General features: G+C 34.1%; 2 protein-coding genes across 2 annotated transcripts; one reads left to right on the top strand and one right to left on the bottom strand.

Moving 5' to 3' along the window:
• The first annotated feature begins 1,910 nt into the window (after positions 1–1,910).
• On the top strand, positions 1,911–6,286 carry LOC110650903 (U4/U6 small nuclear ribonucleoprotein PRP4-like protein). Its single transcript, XM_021806046.2, has 5 exons — positions 1,911–3,020; positions 3,464–3,917; positions 4,056–4,253; positions 4,348–4,429; positions 5,796–6,286. The coding sequence occupies exons 1-5, from the start codon at positions 2,122–2,124 to the stop codon at positions 5,885–5,887; spliced, it is 1,725 nt and encodes a 574-aa protein (XP_021661738.2). The 5' UTR covers positions 1,911–2,121; the 3' UTR covers positions 5,888–6,286.
• Positions 6,287–6,521: 235 nt separating this feature from the next.
• On the bottom strand, positions 6,522–17,397 carry LOC110650904 (uncharacterized). Its single transcript, XM_021806047.2, has 11 exons — positions 16,953–17,397; positions 16,014–16,101; positions 9,981–10,072; positions 9,695–9,813; positions 8,490–8,605; positions 8,284–8,411; positions 8,108–8,194; positions 7,701–7,761; positions 7,573–7,613; positions 7,341–7,461; positions 6,522–6,987 (listed from the first exon to the last, which is right to left on the bottom strand). The coding sequence occupies exons 1-11, from the start codon at positions 17,312–17,314 to the stop codon at positions 6,928–6,930; spliced, it is 1,275 nt and encodes a 424-aa protein (XP_021661739.2). The 5' UTR covers positions 17,315–17,397; the 3' UTR covers positions 6,522–6,927.
• Positions 17,398–17,460: the final 63 nt, after the last annotated feature.

Genomic DNA, 17,460 nt, shown 5'->3' with positions numbered 1-17,460 from the left:
TTACCTCGTTGACAGGGACATTTGGTAGGGTATAATAGTAAATTTCACAAAAAAATTTAGAATTTAATTAATAATTTTATAAATTTAAAATAAAATTGTAGACTTTTTGAAAGTTTAGGATTATTTTTTATATATATATATTTTTTTTAATTTATAAGCTTGTTATAATGATTTTTTAGATAAAATTAACATAATATTTTATTTTAATAAATTAAGCTGAATAATTAAAATAAAATAATTATTTAAATTACGATTTAAGAGTTAAAGAGATATTAGGCTTGAGATAGCGAGGCTTTGATGGTTTTTAAACTTTTAATAGGTATATGTGAACCACGTCATTTTAAACATAATATGTTACAATTTGTTTTTAATTTTAATAAGTGAAAAATTAAATTAATTAAAAAAATAAAATAAAATAATTTATAAATTTGTTTTTGTGTTATAATAATTTATGAGTAATAATTTAATTTATGAGATTTAATTCTATTAACAAATTAATTTCTATTTTTTAAATTAATTATTAATTAATTTGTTCCGTTAATTTTTTTAATTTTAAAATAATTTAATTCCTAAAGTTTTATTTTATTAAGAAAATAATTCCTACATCTAAATAGTATGTTTAAGTATTTTTAAAATTTTAATATGATGGTTTATAATTTACTAAAAATAATCTATTATTTATAGTAATATTTTTTTAATAAAAAACATAATTTTCAAGAAACACTATAAGAAATGTTTACTTTCATTTGATCTAATACTATTTATTTTGACAACTCATAATTATACATGAATTATTTTAAGTTATAATTTATTTGTAATTTACAAATATTCTTCAAATACTATATTTAAGACTTAAATTTTAAATTAAATTTTCATTTCAACTAAATTATTTAATTTTCAAACAAATAATTTAAGTGAAAATTTAATTTTTGAAAAATATTTATAAATTAAGACTTAAACGATTTATGTATTATCAGAATAAATTATATTAAATAATATATATATATATATATATTAATTTTTTTAAAAGTCATGTTAAAATTTTTAAAATTATTTAATTATTAAAAATTACTATAAATAAAATAATTTTTTAAAAAAATTATAGGCCACAATACAAAAATTTTAAGAATTTAGTAAAATATACTATATGTTTTTAACTATTTTTATCATTTGAAAAAAAGTATATTATTAAATAATTTTTATTTAAATAAAAATAATTATAAAAATATTAAATATTTTTATATAATTATTAAATATAACATAATTATTTAAATATAAAATTTCAAAATTAAATTATTTTAAATTAAAAAAAGTTAATGTTAACAGCGTTAATAGAGTTAATAGTTAATTTAGGTATCATAAAATAATTTGTTGAGGGAATTAAATTTGAGAAATTAAATTATGGCTCATAAAAAAACAGATATTGACCTATACTTTTTGAGATAATTCAAAATTAATTTTTAAGGCAGTTTCATATAAAGTAAAATTATTTTATTAAAAAAATAAAATAATTTATATAAATTTACAACTCATAAAATTTTTGTAAATTGGTTTATTAACTATAAAATAATTAATTATAACAAATTTATTAACTTACAAAAAAATAAAATTAATTTATTAACTTACAAAAAAATAAAATTTTCTCAAGTAAAAAATACATAATATTTTTTTTAATAAATTTAATAGATAATATTTAATAGACTCTAATTTTATTCTTATAACTTTTAATAAAATTTATTATATATAATTTATTTATTAAATTTTTAAAAAATATTATACAATATTTTAAATGAAAAAAGTTAATAAATTTTTCGTGAAAAAACTATTAATTCTTAAAAATTTTAAAATTTATTAAATTATTTTATTTTATGTATAAAATAATTTTATTTTATAATTAAACCATCATGTATATTGTCTTTCTGCACAGTCCTTGTACCTATTTGCTCTCTCTCCCACACTCCTCCACGACATCGTATGCTAATCCCTAGCCACCCACTCCTTAAACTCCAATTCGCAACCGCGCACAGCTACTGTGAGGACAGACGGACGGACAGACCACCTCTTAAACCCTTGTCCCTTCTTTCTTCTCTAAATCGTTAAATTTTCCGTTTGCTAGCCGTGATGGAAGCAGATGAAGAAAATTCAGAGCCCGCACCGGCACCGACACCGGCACCGGAGGAGCCCTCTGCTGCAGTTCCCGAAAATCAAACTGTAGTTCAACAAATCCCACCTATCATTACACCTGTAGTCCCCTCATTTGTGCCACCTATTGCTCCAATACCTCCACTTCCTCCTCCCGCAATCCCTCGCCCCTTAGCGCCTCTCCCTATCCGCCCGCCTGTTCTTAGGCCGCCACCTGTGTCGCAAAATGGTGAAGAGAGAACGAGTGACTCAGATTCCGATCAAGATGACTTTGGCCCCGCCGGGACTGCTCCGGGATCAACGGGTGATTATGAGTTCTCGGAAGGAAGCCGACTAGCAAAAGAGAGAAAACAGAAGATTGTGCAGGAAATCATGATGAAGCGGCGAGCTGCTGCTCTGGCAGTGCCTACTAACGACATGGCGGTCCGAGCCCGTCTCCGGCGGTTGGGAGAACCAATAACGCTGTTTGGAGAACGGGAGATGGAGAGACGAGACAGGCTAAGGATGCTTATGGCGAAGCTAGATGCTGAAGGGCAATTGGAGAAACTGATGAAAGCTCATGAGGAGGAGGAAGCTGCAGCTTCGGCGGTTACAGATGATGCTGAGGAAGAAATGCTTCAATACCCATTTTATACCGAGGGTTCAAAAGAGATTTTAGATGCTAGAATTCATATTGCAAAGTATTCAATTCTAAGAGCTGCTTTGAGACTTCAACGTGCAAGGAGGAAAAGGGATGATCCAGATGAAGATTTAGATGCTGAAATTGATTGGGCACTGAAGCAGGCTGGGAGCTTAGTACTTGACTCTAGTGAAATTGGAGATGACCGGCCACTCTCTGGTTGTTCCTTCTCGAATGATGGAAAACTGCTCGGTACCTGGTATGTCTCTTTTTGTTGATTTCCACTATTTTTTTGTGCTTATTTGATATCAATTTTTCCCTTTTTTTTTTTTTTTTCATTTATTTCAGTAGTGAAGTCTTAAGTGAAGGTCGATATCTGAATTCAGATATATTATCTGCATGGATAGTATATTTAACTGCATATTAATTGAGCTGCAACTTGCAAGAATTTTGTTTTCTTTTCTTAGTCTAGTGTCCTACAGATGGAAATTTATGGTGATTTTAAATATTGCATATGATAAAAAATGCAATTCCCCTTTACTCATGGAAAAAGCTTAGATCTTGTTTACACCTTACCTGGTGAAAATGTTGGTATCTCTAGTTCATGATTTATGGCTTTGCAGTTACTGTGCCATTGTGATGGTCTCTTTTATTTATCACATTGATTGATTCTAACAATCTTTCTTGGCTGTTCTTTTGTAGTGCGTTAAATGGAGTTGCTAAAATATGGAGCATGCCTCAAGTAAAGAAGGTTGCTGCCTTGAAGGGACACACAGAGCGTGCAACAGATATTGCATTTTCTCCTGTGCAAAACCATTTAGCAACTGCCTCTGCTGATCGAACTGCAAGGTTGTGGAATGCTGATGGTTCTGTCCTTCAGACATTTGAGGGTCATCTAGATCGCCTTGCACGGATTGCTTTCCATCCATCAGGGAAGTACTTGGGCACTACAAGCTTTGATAAGACATGGAGACTATGGGATGTAGATACTGGTGTGGAATTACTTCTTCAAGAAGGTCACAGTAGGAGTGTCTATGGGATATCCTTCCACCAGGATGGTTCTTTAGCAGGATCTTGTGGACTGGATGCACTTGCTCGTGTTTGGGATCTTCGTACTGGAAGAAGTATTCTGGCTTTGGAGGGCCATGTCAAGCCAGTGAGACCAGATTTTGTTTTTGTTAATTTTGTTATTAAATTATCTTTTCTTCCTTCCTTTTTTTTTTTTTTTTTTTTTTTTTTTTCCTGAAAGTATAATTGTTAAATGAATTGTATGCATCTTTGATGTCATTTTCAGGTTCTTGGTATCAGTTTTTCGCCCAATGGGTATCATTTGGCCACTGGTGGGGAAGATAATACTTGTCGGATATGGGATTTAAGGAAGAAAAAATCATTGTATACCATACCTGCCCACTCAAATCTTATATCACAAGTGAAGTTTGAGCCTCAAGAGGGCTACAACCTGGTCACTGCATCTTATGACATGACTGCTAAGGTTCTGCTTTTTCTTTTTATAGCTGTTGTTCTATATAAGTTGAAAGCCTCGAATTTATGTGACTGTTGTTCCATGTTTTATGTGCATTCATCAGGTTTGGTCAGGTCGGGATTTCAAGCCTGTCAAGACATTATCAGGGCATGAAGCAAAAGTTACTTCTTTGGATATTAGTGCAGGTAACTTTCCTAACTGCAGAAAGGAAAGAATGCCCTTTTTTTCCTCAGCCAATTTTATTTTATTGAAGCATTTACTTATAGTTACTTGAAGTTTCTTTTAATTACCATAATCAATGTGCTAGGGAGCCATATATATGGAACAAGTACAGCATGACGCCATGACCTGTTAGAAAGTGCCCATGCTCAATCTTTTGATTTTTCAGTCACATTCATTTTTCCTTTTTTCCTTTCCTTGGCAGCCTTTAATTGACTAAGATATCCCAATTTCTTATGCGAAGTCTATGAAATTGACAAGTAGGCACTAGAGTTAGTTTATGTGGTTTCAAAATGATGTGCAATGTGGCTGCTGCTATATAGTGGTGTCAGTCAGTCAAATGCTATGTAAATTTGTTTAGGAGCTGTTCTAAATCTTCTAGAGGTTTTGTTCTAATTCTTACTTGTGTCAGTGGATGCTGATTATGTTATCTGTCATAGCTTTACATTTTCTACTTCACAATAACAAAAGATAGGGTAAATTAGATTTTTCATCTCTTGGTTTAATTGCATAAACTCTAAATTGCAAAGAGTTTTGGTAATGATGAAGTGGCAAGCATTGGTTTTTCGCATGCCTAGAATACTCTTATATGTGATGTGTCTTTTTACCACTCTTTCTCCTTTTTCTTCTTTTATTTTATTCATGCACTGATGGATCAACCTTCACTCTTAAGAAATAAAGTAAATCAAGAATACATTAAAGTGGATCCAATTAAGCTGAAATGCGAAACTTAAAGTTCTCTGTCAAGAAATGTTTTCATGTGTATCCAAAATCCTTTATAACCCAAAGGAAATTTGGTTGCTGCAATAATTTTAGTGCGATGTTATGACATTTGGGTGAGATTCTAGGTTCTGAAAAATGTTTTCCAATTTTGGGTAAACTTATAGGAATATAAAATTTCCGAAACATAATTCATGGATGGAAAAAGTAAACTAAATATGGGGGAAAAAGAACGAAATGAAACAAAACCTGGTAGTTCTGTTCATTACAGGTTGCTTTATGATTATTGGCAACTTCACAAAAATTTGTTTTATGTGTATTGTTAGTTGCGTTAGCTTCATGGATACATTCTCTGGTGAATGTTTGAACATTTAAAAGCAAGAACAGGGGTTGAACCTTATTTTGAATTGTCCTTGTAATGTATAGTTAATAGCTTTTGTTTGGAGGGCTCTGTGGTGCTGCTCATTTCTAAATAACATGTTGCCTCATCTTGGAAATTTTCTTGCACTTTATGCTATTCTTGTTATAAATAACATTTTCATCTTTAAAAATAGCATTATGTTAAGCAAGCCAAATGCGCATATGGGTAAGAAAATTGTTGTTTGGTGGCAGATGGGCGCTATATTGCAACTGTCTCACATGATCGAACGATCAAGCTCTGGTCCAGCAGCAGCAATGAAAAGGATGCTATGGATGTAGACTAGATTACCTTGAGCTCCTTGCAATGAAAAATGATAAATTGTTAGATGGTCTTGACATTAGCTGATCGAGCATCAACGTTTTCTAACTTTTCCTCATCTGCGGCAGTTTAACTTAGTAGTATCAAGCTATCAGCCAATTTCAGCGAGAGATCAATGCGAACTGCAGCTGTAATCCCCTTGCATCTTATGTATTTGATGTGCAGTTCTCCCAAGGTCGTACTTTATGATAAGGAAATGACTGGAAGTCTGGAATTGATTCTACAAGGATCTACAAACTAAATTTTGCAGATATTCCATGTTTGTCCCTGTTTGATTCTTTCTTAATCTTAACTATTCAAATGGTGGTTTTGCAATTCTATTTCCCTAATCTATATGGCATATGCACAATTATCTTGACTGAAACGTGTTGCTTTATTTCTATTATTCAATTTCTGCATCTCCATTGTATGCTTGTCTAGCAATTTACGGTTAGATCAAGTTTTGCCAAAGATGAGATTGATAAGTTGGTCCATAGCCGCATCAAGGGACAATGGGAGCTGCCGTTCTGGGCAAGAAGCATTTGACTTGAGTTCAACCTATGCAGCAACAATAAAAGAGATGACTGTTGTTGGCTACTGAATGCTGATACAACTGGTGCTAGATAAAGATTATACTTGGAATTTGAGTTTGATAAGGTCATAGTACAAAAGCTATAACTTGCATATCAATTTTCAGCTGGTGAACCATCTGAACAGAAAAGATTGTCAGTCTTTTGTAAAAAGATAATTTACAGTGTGAATCATTGATTCCTTTTAAGTTGAAGATTCAATCCATCAATGAAGGTGGTTAATGTGTTAAAAACTCAAAATGTGTTAAAAACTCAAATCTCACCATTCTGATACAATGTATGCTACATCCCAAGAATGTCAAAACTGCTAGTAATCGGTGTTCCGCCGAAAGAAGTAACTGTACTTAGCAATACTCCACCCATGGAAACATTAAATAACCCAAATAGTTGAGTATGGTAGGTGAGATAACTACAAGCTGAAGGTGATGTTACAAACTCATTTGTACCAGCCAGCAAGCAAATACCTCAGCAGGAAACAGAAGCCGCATCCAATAGCCTGTCAAACACAGGCAGTATATATATATATATGTATGAGCTATCATGCAGAGAAAAAACACATGCAAATGTAGTTTTGCATGCAAATGAGTTCCTAATGAATACTCTCGCATGATGCATCCAGGAAGAATACTCGTCCAAAGCAAAGAAACGATGTTGCATATAATAATACGAGAAGAATTGAAGAAACCATGCAATTAAAAGAATTACAAATGAGCTTTTGAGAGAAGAAAGTGGGCTCTAAATGAAAACATGGAAGGGTGGTGAGAAAAGGAGGGGGAAGAGAGATTGAGAGAAGGGCACAAACAAAGCATAAGTTGATGAGAGAACATTTCTAGCACATGAATAAATCACCTGAACAAGAAGAAGATGGGCACAAAGAGACTTTTCTGACTTCCTCCCAAAAATTCTTAAATAAACATTGACAACTGTTCCATCATTGGTTCCAGTTAACAGTCCTGTTTGAGGATCAAACCTAGAAAAATAGCCAAATATAAAAAAGATATCCATAAAATAATTCATAGCAAATGCCCCTACAAGCTACGGTTCGTAAAGCATAAGCATAATTAACAAAAGCAAAAACTACCTAGGCAGCCGATGCCGAGGGCAATAGACATAGCCAGAAAGCTGAACAGGCACAACTGCATATTAGACATTCTACAGGAAAACCAGAGGTTTAAGAACTAGAAAGAGGAAAGAGTTATCAGATCAAACCTGGGGAAGTGATAAGAGAAAGTTTATTACTTGAGGTAAAAAGAAAATCAGGAGAGTTTCACTGTTGAAAAAGGAAGTATTGCATTAGGTTATAGAAAGGCATAGTGATAAATGCAGAGTAAGTTTACTGAACAAGTCATTATGTGAAAGACTAATACAACAGAATGTCATGATAGCTAATGATCTTAAAATGAGACAATAGGTCAATTACATAATTATATTAAATTAGTTATTAAATGAAAATGAGATTGAATGTGAGAGAGAAGGGAAGCAAGTCAAATCAAGACATGTGAATAAGTGACTGAAATGTCTAACAAAAATAGGTCCCAAATCAAATTTGTACAGAAAACCAACTTGTATACATGCATGATTGTGAAATAGAAAATTTGGAAGGATGGGAAAAACACCTAAAATGTCCTAAAATCCCAACAACAGCCATAGTCATTCCGGCAAAGTATGTATAGGTATCGCCAACAAAAACAGAAGAAGGATACCTAAAAGAAACCAAAGACAATAGTCAGTGTTACATCACTGCACAGAATGAACAGAAATAAGACTGCATGGCAAATGGAATCAAGTTTACCAATTGTAAGAAAGTAAAGCCATGGAGGTGGCTAGTAAGGGTTGAGTAAGATAAATAGAAAATGCATGAGCCTGTTGATACTCGGGATCCACAGAAGCTCCAATTTGCATTATATTGTGTATCAAAATCTGTAAAATTGACAAGCTGTCTCAAATTCCAGAATAGCTCAGATTGCAACTGTTTTACAAGTCTTTGTGTTTGCTTACAGCAGATGCAATGACAACTGTTTGCCCAACTTCCAAGCCATTTATACCAGCATGAATGTTAATGGAATTTGTGCAGAAAACAGCCAAAAGCCCCATGTATAGCTTATATAGCCATCCTTTAAAATTTAAAAAAAAAAAAGAAGAAAAACATAAGAATAACACAAGGAAACAAATAATACAGCAAATACAAAAGAGAGCAGAAAAAAAAAAAGAAACAAATGTGCTGGACTCAAATTTGCAAATAATTGTTCACAATAATTTATTTTTCTTGTAAAAATAATAGCACAACTCCCAGTGGAAGGAACAAACATCTAACAGCCCAAAAAGGAAAAGGTGAAAGAGAAAAGAGCGGGAAATTTGGTATATATTAAAGGAATACATGATGAAAAAAATGTCGAACATGCATTTGACCACCAAGTTGTAGTCAGTATGCAAAAATAAGGCAAGGGTCCACCTTCAACTAGTAGTTGGTGAAAAAAAATCTATAGCCAGTAACTCATTTTATAATCCTCTTTTACTCAAGGAGACAGCTGAACCCCAGTTTCCCCTCCACCATGCAAATATAGCTTTGGAAAATTCAAACTTCTTTACTATTGATAGAATGTGGAATCATCATTTCGTCCTTTTATGTTTTAAGAAAAAAAATCCTTTTCTTCGGACTCACTTTCTTTGCCAGATGGAATAGACACTTTTTAACTGTTATCATTTTGCATATGCCATCAAAAGGATGCCAAGATAACACAACAATGATGCACATTTCCTCTGGTAAGACACACCTTTTAATTCAATGAATGAACATATTTCCTCCAATAAGATACCTTTTTCAATGAACGAACATTTTATGGTTAATTTCTTCTGCATTGACCAAATAATAAAGGCAGTCTCAGTTAAAATTTACCGACTGAATGACCAGATGAAGCTCCTGAACTAGATAGAGCATCCCACAATAATAAAATAACTATATAAAAGAAAAAAGTTTTGTCTTTTCTATGACTAAAAATGAACTTTTATTCCCAGAGAATTCAGCAAAGTGACAACAATATGATTTCTACTTCAACATCAACTTTTTGATATTTTAATACTGAGATAAAGCATATCGCGACAGAAGTTTTTCTAATTTTTTATTTTTTTTGGAAGGGGGGGGGGGGGGGGGGTGGCGGGTGGCGCTGGGTTGTGGTGTTGAAGGTTCAGAATTAGAAAAATACCTAGGTCGATCACACCATGCCCAACATATGGAATAAGAGGCTTTGGTATTACGATAGTTGTATGTCCAGCATAAGCCATCAACAATGGAAGCGCAGCAATTGATGGTAGGAGTAATTTCCTGCTCTTAACAGTTACAAGTTAGAGTGTAAGTATCTCATCATGCATTATTTCAGAAAAACATGCAGCAGAGCCAGAGAACAAATGCAACAAGAAAAAAGTTTAAAATGTTTATTAAAGAAAATATTAAATAAGATAGACAACCTTAGTGGAGAACTCAATACTTACACTCTCCATGGTACATCAAGGACATCATCCACGAATCCGAGTAGAGTCATGAAGCAGATGCATGCTAGTGCTGCGTTGTACTCTACAAGCCACTGCATGTATGAAAATGTCAACAATAACGATATATTAGTAAAGCATTTTCTCACAAGTTATGAACACGAGTCCAGTTATCTAGGAAAGGCTTCCATGAACTGAATTGAGTTATGCTGAGTTTGGAGTTAATGCAAAGTGGAATTAAAGTGGAATCTCTGTTATGACTAAGGGATGGGATGAGAATATGAGAATACATTGTATAAGTAGCATAAGATTGTAATTGACAGGGAATCGGTGGAGTGAATAAACAACAATCATCTCTCTCTCTCTCTCTCTCTCTCTCTCTCTCTTCTTCTTCTTCTTCTTCAATTCTGGATCTTGGAGACATTCCAAAACCTGCTATGTAACACTTTACTAACTATACAACACAACAACTAAATCTTAATCCCAAACAAGTTGGAGTCACCTATATGAATCTTTTTTTGTCATTCAACTATTTATTATACATTTACGATAAGAATTAGAAATTAGTTGCAAAAATGTTACTAGTTTATTAATAGAATAAATAAATTAACTAATAAAAAATAAAAATAAGATATCAAATTATGTTAAAAATGATAAACATAAACACATATAAAATATGAAAATTTTAAAAAATACATATCTAATTTCTTTTATTTTTTTATTAGGGGAATTTTCGGAATATCAATTTTATCAATATTGCTGTAATGCCCTAGATAACTTGTGCTATGGGATGTGTGAGAACAACAAATAAAGAATTAGATAGCGAGTGGATAAGACAGAAATGCACCATTGCTTTTCCAATAAGGGCACCAAAAATAGGACAAGTTGAGATTAGCCTGTGATATTTTTGTCAGTCTTGCATGACAAATGCATCCTAAATCCTAATTCCTAAAAGTCTCCCCAATTCTCCCTATATACATTTTGAACTAAATCGGGTAAAGACTTTGACAAATCAGAACTTTTCCGGCAGAAACATTCAAAAAGAAGGGGAAAAAAAAAGGTTCAGAAACTATTATTCAAAGAACAGCACATTATAGACTTGTATATAAGAGAATGAATTTAGGTAAACCATCAGCCATCATGTCTTATCCCATAGGATGGGCATAGATCTTATAATTTTTTTCCCCTCTTCCAGAAAATGAGTGGTCACTTTCAATTGGAGTTGAAATAATAGCTTCTAAATCTTGTTCCACAAAATACACATCAATAATTTTATTTTTATTCATGATGTTAACTTCTTAATTTTACTAACTTAAAATTGTATAGTTCACCATTCAAACATATACATCATTGCAAAAGTAATAACTTAAAATTTTTACGATTTCACAATTTATACATGCATATTGTTACAAAAATAAAACACAAGTCATTAAAATTAATAAAACTATGACTTGAGTCTTGAGATCTTGAGCTTTTAAATTTTTAAGGGTGTATATACAAGTATAAGCAATTATGATTTGTTATTTTGATAGGCTGAAATGTTTATTTAATTATAAGTTTACATCATGAAATAGGCCAAGATGAGATTATGAAGAACAATTGAACTTGGATATTAAAAAAGAAAAAATTTTGGGCTGGACTAGGTGGGGCAACCTGAATCCACACAAGAATAACTATAATAAGGTCCTAAAGAATTTTTTTGGTGGGCAATACCAACCACACCCCGCGCCCCCACCCCCCCCCCCCCCCCCCAACTCAACTCAACTCAACTCAACTCAACTCAACTCAACTCAGCTTTTATCCCAAAGATTTGGGGTCGGCTATATAGATTCGCTTTCTCCACTCTAAACGATTTTGGGTTAAATCCTTAGAAATGTGTAATGCTTCTAGGTCATGTTGTACTACTCTCCTCCATGTCAATTTAGGTCTACCCTTTTTTTTTCTTTCTATCCTCTAACCTAATGTGCTCTACTTGTCTAACTGGAGCCTCTGTACGTCTACGCTTCACATGACCAAACCATCTCAATCTCTCTTCTTTCAACTTATCTTCAATTGACACCACTCCTACCTTTTCTCTAATACTCTCGTTACGGACTTTATCTAATCTAGTATGGCCACTCATCCACCTTAACATTCTCATTTCTGCAACTCTTATCTTGGACGCATACGACTCTTTTAGTGCCCAACACTTACTACCATATAACATAACTGGTCGTATGGCTGTACGGTAAAATTTTCCTTTCAACTTATTGGAATTTTACGATCACATAAAACTCCCGTGACACGTCTCCACTTCAACCATCCGGCTTTAATCCTATAACTAACATCCTCTTCACATCCCCCATCTACTTGAAGGACTGAGCCTAGATATTGAAAGTGATTACTTTGGGACAGTACCACTCCATTCAAACTAACTCTTTCTCTATCACCACTTTGGCCTTCACTGAACTTGCAATGCATGTATTCTATCTTCGTTCTACTTAACTTAAAACCCTTTGACTCTAGAGTACTTTTCCAAAACTCTAGCTTTCTATTAACTCCTTCTCGTGTCTCATCTATCAGAACAATATCATCCGCAAACAATATGCACCAAGGAATACTCTCTTGTACATGTTTCGTCAATTCATCTAAAACTAATGTAAAAAGGTAAGGTCTTATGGCTAATCCTTGGTGTAATCCAATTGAGATCGGAAAATCTCTTGTGTCCCCTCCCACTGTACGCACAATAGTAGTTGCTCCTTCATACATATCTTTCAATACTTGTATGTACCTAATAGATATCCTTTTTTGTTCTAACACATTCCATAAGACATCTCTTGGAATACTATCATAAGCCTTCTCCAAATCAATAAAAACCATGTGTAGATCTTTCTTCACATCTCTATATTTCTCCATCAAGCTTCTAATAAGAAAGATCGCTTCCATAGTTGAACGATTGGGCATGAAATCAAATTGATTGAGAGAAATAGAAATATCATGACGTAGTTGATGCTCCACAACTCTCTCCCACAACTTCATAGTATGACTCATGAGTTTAATTCCCCTATAGTTTGAGCAACTCTGTATGTCTCCCTTATTTTTAAAAATAGGTACTAAAATACTTCTCCATTCATCAGGCATTTTCTTTGAGTTTAGAATCTTATTAAATAATTTAGTTAACCATGCCACTCCCATATCTCCCAAACACTTCCACACTTCAATTGGTATTTCATCAGGTCCGCAGACTTTACCCACTTTCATTCTCTTAAGTGCTTCCTTTACTTCTAAAGATCTAATCCTTCTAATATAATTCACATTCTTTTCTATTGTTCTATAGTCTATATTCACGCTATTACCATTTTGACTATTATTAAAGAGATCATTAAAATAATTTCTCCGTCTTTCTTTAATATCCTCATCTTTCACCAACACTTTTCCTTCTTTATCCTTAATATACCTAACTTGATTTAGATCTTGACATTTCCTTTCTCTCCTCCTTGCTAATATATAAATATCTTTCTCCCCTTCTTTAGTTCCAAGTTTCTCATATGACTTTTCAAAGGCCTGTGCTCTTGCTTGACTAACTGCCTTTTTTGCCTTTTTCTTTGCTATCTTGTATTGTTCATATGCCTCATTATTATCACATTTAGATAATTTCTTATACCATTCCCTTTTTCTCTTCACTGCCTTTTATACTTCATCATTCCACCACCATCTCTCTTTTGAGGGTGGTCCATGTCCTTTAGACTCTCCAAGTATTTTTCTAGCTACTTCTCTAATCTTTGATGCCATCTGTATCCACATATCATTGGCCTTCATATCCAGCTTCCATACTTTGGATTCAAGAAGCTCATTTTTGAACTTCACTTGCTTTACTCCTTTAATCTCCAACCACTTTGTTCGAGCTACACTATTTCTTCTGACCTTACTTGAATTGTTCTTAAATTTGACATCCAAGACCACCAACTGATGTTGACTTGTTAAAGCCTCTCCTTGAATGACCTTGCAATCCTTGCATAGAGCTCTATTTGTCTTCCTGGTTAAGAGGAAGTCGATTTGGCTTCTATGTTGCCCACTTTTGAAAGTCACTAAATGTGACTCTCTTTTTATAAAGTAGGTATTTGCTAGTATTAGGTTGTATGCCATAGCAAAATGCAGGATGCTTTTTCCCTCCTCATTTCGACTGCCAAAACCAAAATTTCCATGAACATTCTTATAACCTTGTCTATCACTTCCTACATGTCCATTTAAATCTCCACCAATGAAAATATTCTCTTTATTCAGTATGCTTTGCATTAAATCATCCATATCTTCCCAAAACCTTTGTTTACTCTCACTGTCTAGTCCTATTTGTGGGGGCATAAGCACTAACTATATTTATTGTTTCTCCTTCTAGTACTAGTTTTACTAGTATAATTCTATCTCCTACTCTTTTCACAGCTATTACTGCGTCTTTCAATGTCCTGTCTATGATTATGCCCACTCCATTCTTGTTTCTCTTATTTCCGGTAAACCATAGTTTGTACCCTGAATTATCCACTTTCTTACTTTTCTCTCCTACCCATTTAGTCTCCTGAATGCGAGCAATATTCACCCTTCTCCTTTCCAAGGTATCCACAAGCTCCATTAATTTTCCTGTAAGTGATCCAACATTCCAAGTACCAACCCTGATCCTCCTTCTATTTTGCTAATTCCTAATTGGTCTCCTTTTATGATATCTTCTATTATTTTCTATGTCTATCTTGTGTTCTGTTCCACTATCTGTCCTATGGACTAACTTCTTTACCCACACTGTTCATGATGTGGGAACCCTTGCTCACTTAACACCCACCCAGGCGCTGGCATGGCGCGTCGCTTTCGGTGAACGCCCTACACCCTTGCATATTTCTCAGTACACCCGGGTTCCGATGTAGCACGTCGTGAGTAGAGTCACCTACCGCAACTCTCCTCCTTTATCCGGGCTTGGGACCTGCTAAGCGCAAGCTACTTAGGCGGCAACTCTCCTCATTTATCCGGGCTTGGGACCTACTAAGCGCAAGCTACTTAGGCGGAGTTCCCCACACCCCACCCCGCCCCCCCCAACCAAAAAAAAAAAAAAAAAAGTTTGCCATTGAGCACCGGCATTCAAATCTAACCAATTTATTTATTATTCTCCACTTCCTTCTCCACCTTTTCCACTCCTGCTCTTCTCCATGCCAAATGTTGTTATCTACAATGCACACATTATATAAGCATCTATTTATCCATCCCATAAGTATAACACAAGGAAATTATGGCGGTCTAGTGATATATAATTCTTCACTCCATTATATTGATTGATCAACTCCATTCTTGATATGCTTCCCTATTCTTATCCTCTTAAACATATAAAATTCTCTTCATCTCCAATTTTCCCTTCTCTCCATCTCCACTCTGCAATAGATCATCACTCAACTCCAACATAGCACAAACAGATATTTTAGGCACCATAAGCCATCAATTTTATTAACCCTGTGTTTCTTGTACTAATTTCAGTATAATGACATCAGTGATCCCATCATCACACCACAACTACTATCATTTACCACCACACAGTTCACAATTTTCATTCTCCAATACATTTTTGCCATTTAAATTTTTGGGTTGCACCATATCCTCAGGGAACAAAAGAAACCTAACCTTCTGAATTTTCACTTACTAGGAATCTAGAGGTAACAATCAATTAGTACAAAAAGGTTTCAATATGCTATGATCATCATAAAGTGAGCCTTTCAAGATTTGAAGCCTTGGTGTGTGTGCGTTAGTTTTTACACTACTAACAGGTGCACCATAAATTTCCTCAGATGCACTAAGAACTAACTAGACTTCAATGTGTATAATAATACATAAAGCTTAACAACTGCACAGCTAAGAAAAAAAAAAAACAAAATGTGATAGAAGAGAAAGACATAAACAAAACTCAAATATGAAATTGAATTTGGCAAAATATCATTCAGTAGATAACAATATATTTCAGAAATCATCTGCTAACACCCAAGTAGGAAAAAAAAATCAAACTAGGCTATATAATATTCTTACATTGGAATCTGCTGTGAAGTTAAAATACTGAAATATGATTGCCAATACCAAGAAGACTATCCCAACAACAATACCTAATGACTCAGGCCTGCAGAACAAAAAGCAGCATTATCAAGGAAACTTTTATAAATGAAACCAATCAGTTAAAAAGGGGGAAAAAAAAACATAATCATTGCCTAATCATATTGTGTTTCTAAATGACAACAATGATTGTCATTAATTTTCACAATTCCCTTGAAACTCTTCTTGAAAGGTCATTTCTAATGGTTCAAACGCCACAGAAAAACACAAGCTTAAATCAACAATTCTTGAACTTGTAGCATTTAGTCACTTAAAAGCTAAAAACACAAGAAAAATTTCTTCTTCAAAACTTCTGGATATTCCAGCTTAGAATCATCAAATTCTATTGTTTATTGAACATATCATTGTAAACAGAGAACCAAGAAACCACAAACACAACTTTATTTTAGGATTACAGCAGAAACAAAGAGCTCGGTAATTACTTGAAAACAAAATTAACCAAATGAGAATGGAATGCCAAGAGAAAGCAATAACTTTAGAGCAGCATGGCACATCACTGAGTGTAGCAGTTACAGTTCCAGCAAAATTAAAAGAAAAAAAAAATGGAAGAAACATGGATCAAATCACGTCCTCTCATTGGAACACGCATTAGCAACTTTTTTCCTCTAAAATAAAATCAAACTACACGGACAAATCAAAAGTTGCTACACGAATTCAGCATCAGAAGGCACTCAACAACTGGAATGGAAATTGTGAATGCAAGGCATAACTATCCATGACACAATTCACAAATTGCTCCAAATACGAACTCCATATAAACTCAAAATGCAATACATACACACCTCAAAAAACGAACTAGAAACTCGAAGCCAACAATTAAACAGAAGAATAGAATGATAATTAACAATAAAAACTCACACTTTAATAGTTCCCTGAGGGGTACCCTTCTTGTTAATATCATAACCAAAAAGATTCCTCCTCAAAACGTATCGAGAAGCTACAGGAATCATCTTAACGGTCAAGAAGAATCCTGCAAGGCTAAGGGCAGCATTGATGAGGATTGATCTTTTAAGTTCATGCTGGATCTTGTAGTGGCAGAAGAGCAAATAAAAGTAAGGGGCGAGAAGCAAGAGAGAGAGCTTGAAAATGAACGCAGATTTTGGGGGAGCAAGTGGTGGGTCAGCAGATTCTTGGGTTTTGTGCTCGATTTTGGAATCGGTAGGGACTGGTTTCGCGGTGCTTGTGTCCGTTGTTGATGTAGCTCTCTTGCGAGCTGCCATGCCTCACTCGAACTTCTCTGTTTCTCTGCGAGTCTGTGTCTCTGTTACGGAATTGATTCTTGCTCTGTCTAATTTGGGTCTTTCATTCGGGTGTCTCTCCATGGGCGTCACTGAAGCTAATGAAATCTTGCCACGTTAGCAATCAT

Source organism: Hevea brasiliensis, chromosome 3, assembly GCF_030052815.1.
Source record: "Hevea brasiliensis isolate MT/VB/25A 57/8 chromosome 3, ASM3005281v1, whole genome shotgun sequence".
In the NCBI taxonomy this organism is placed as follows: domain Eukaryota; kingdom Viridiplantae; phylum Streptophyta; class Magnoliopsida; order Malpighiales; family Euphorbiaceae; genus Hevea; species Hevea brasiliensis.
This window is presented reverse-complemented; position numbering and strand designations above follow the sequence as displayed.

What these genes read in the sequence shown, in the direction of transcription:
- LOC110650903 (XM_021806046.2), top strand. Translation starts at nt 2,122, where the DNA reads ATGGAAGCAGATGAAGAAAATTCAGAGCCCGCACCGGCACCGACACCG. An exon ending in TGGAGGGCCATGTCAAGCCA is followed by an intron (nt 3,918 to 4,055) that starts GTGAGACCAGAT and finishes TGTCATTTTCAG; the next exon opens with GTTCTTGGTATCAGTTTTTC. An exon ending in CTTATGACATGACTGCTAAG is followed by an intron (nt 4,254 to 4,347) that starts GTTCTGCTTTTT and finishes TGCATTCATCAG; the next exon opens with GTTTGGTCAGGTCGGGATTT.
- LOC110650904 (XM_021806047.2), bottom strand. Translation starts at nt 17,314, where the DNA reads ATGGCAGCTCGCAAGAGAGCTACATCAACAACGGACACAAGCACCGCG. An exon ending in ACTTCACAGCAGATTCCAAT is followed by an intron (nt 10,073 to 16,013) that starts GTAAGAATATTA and finishes TCATACATGCAG; the next exon opens with TGGCTTGTAGAGTACAACGC. An exon ending in GGGATTTTAGGACATTTTAG is followed by an intron (nt 7,762 to 8,107) that starts GTGTTTTTCCCA and finishes CTTTTTCAACAG; the next exon opens with TGAAACTCTCCTGATTTTCT.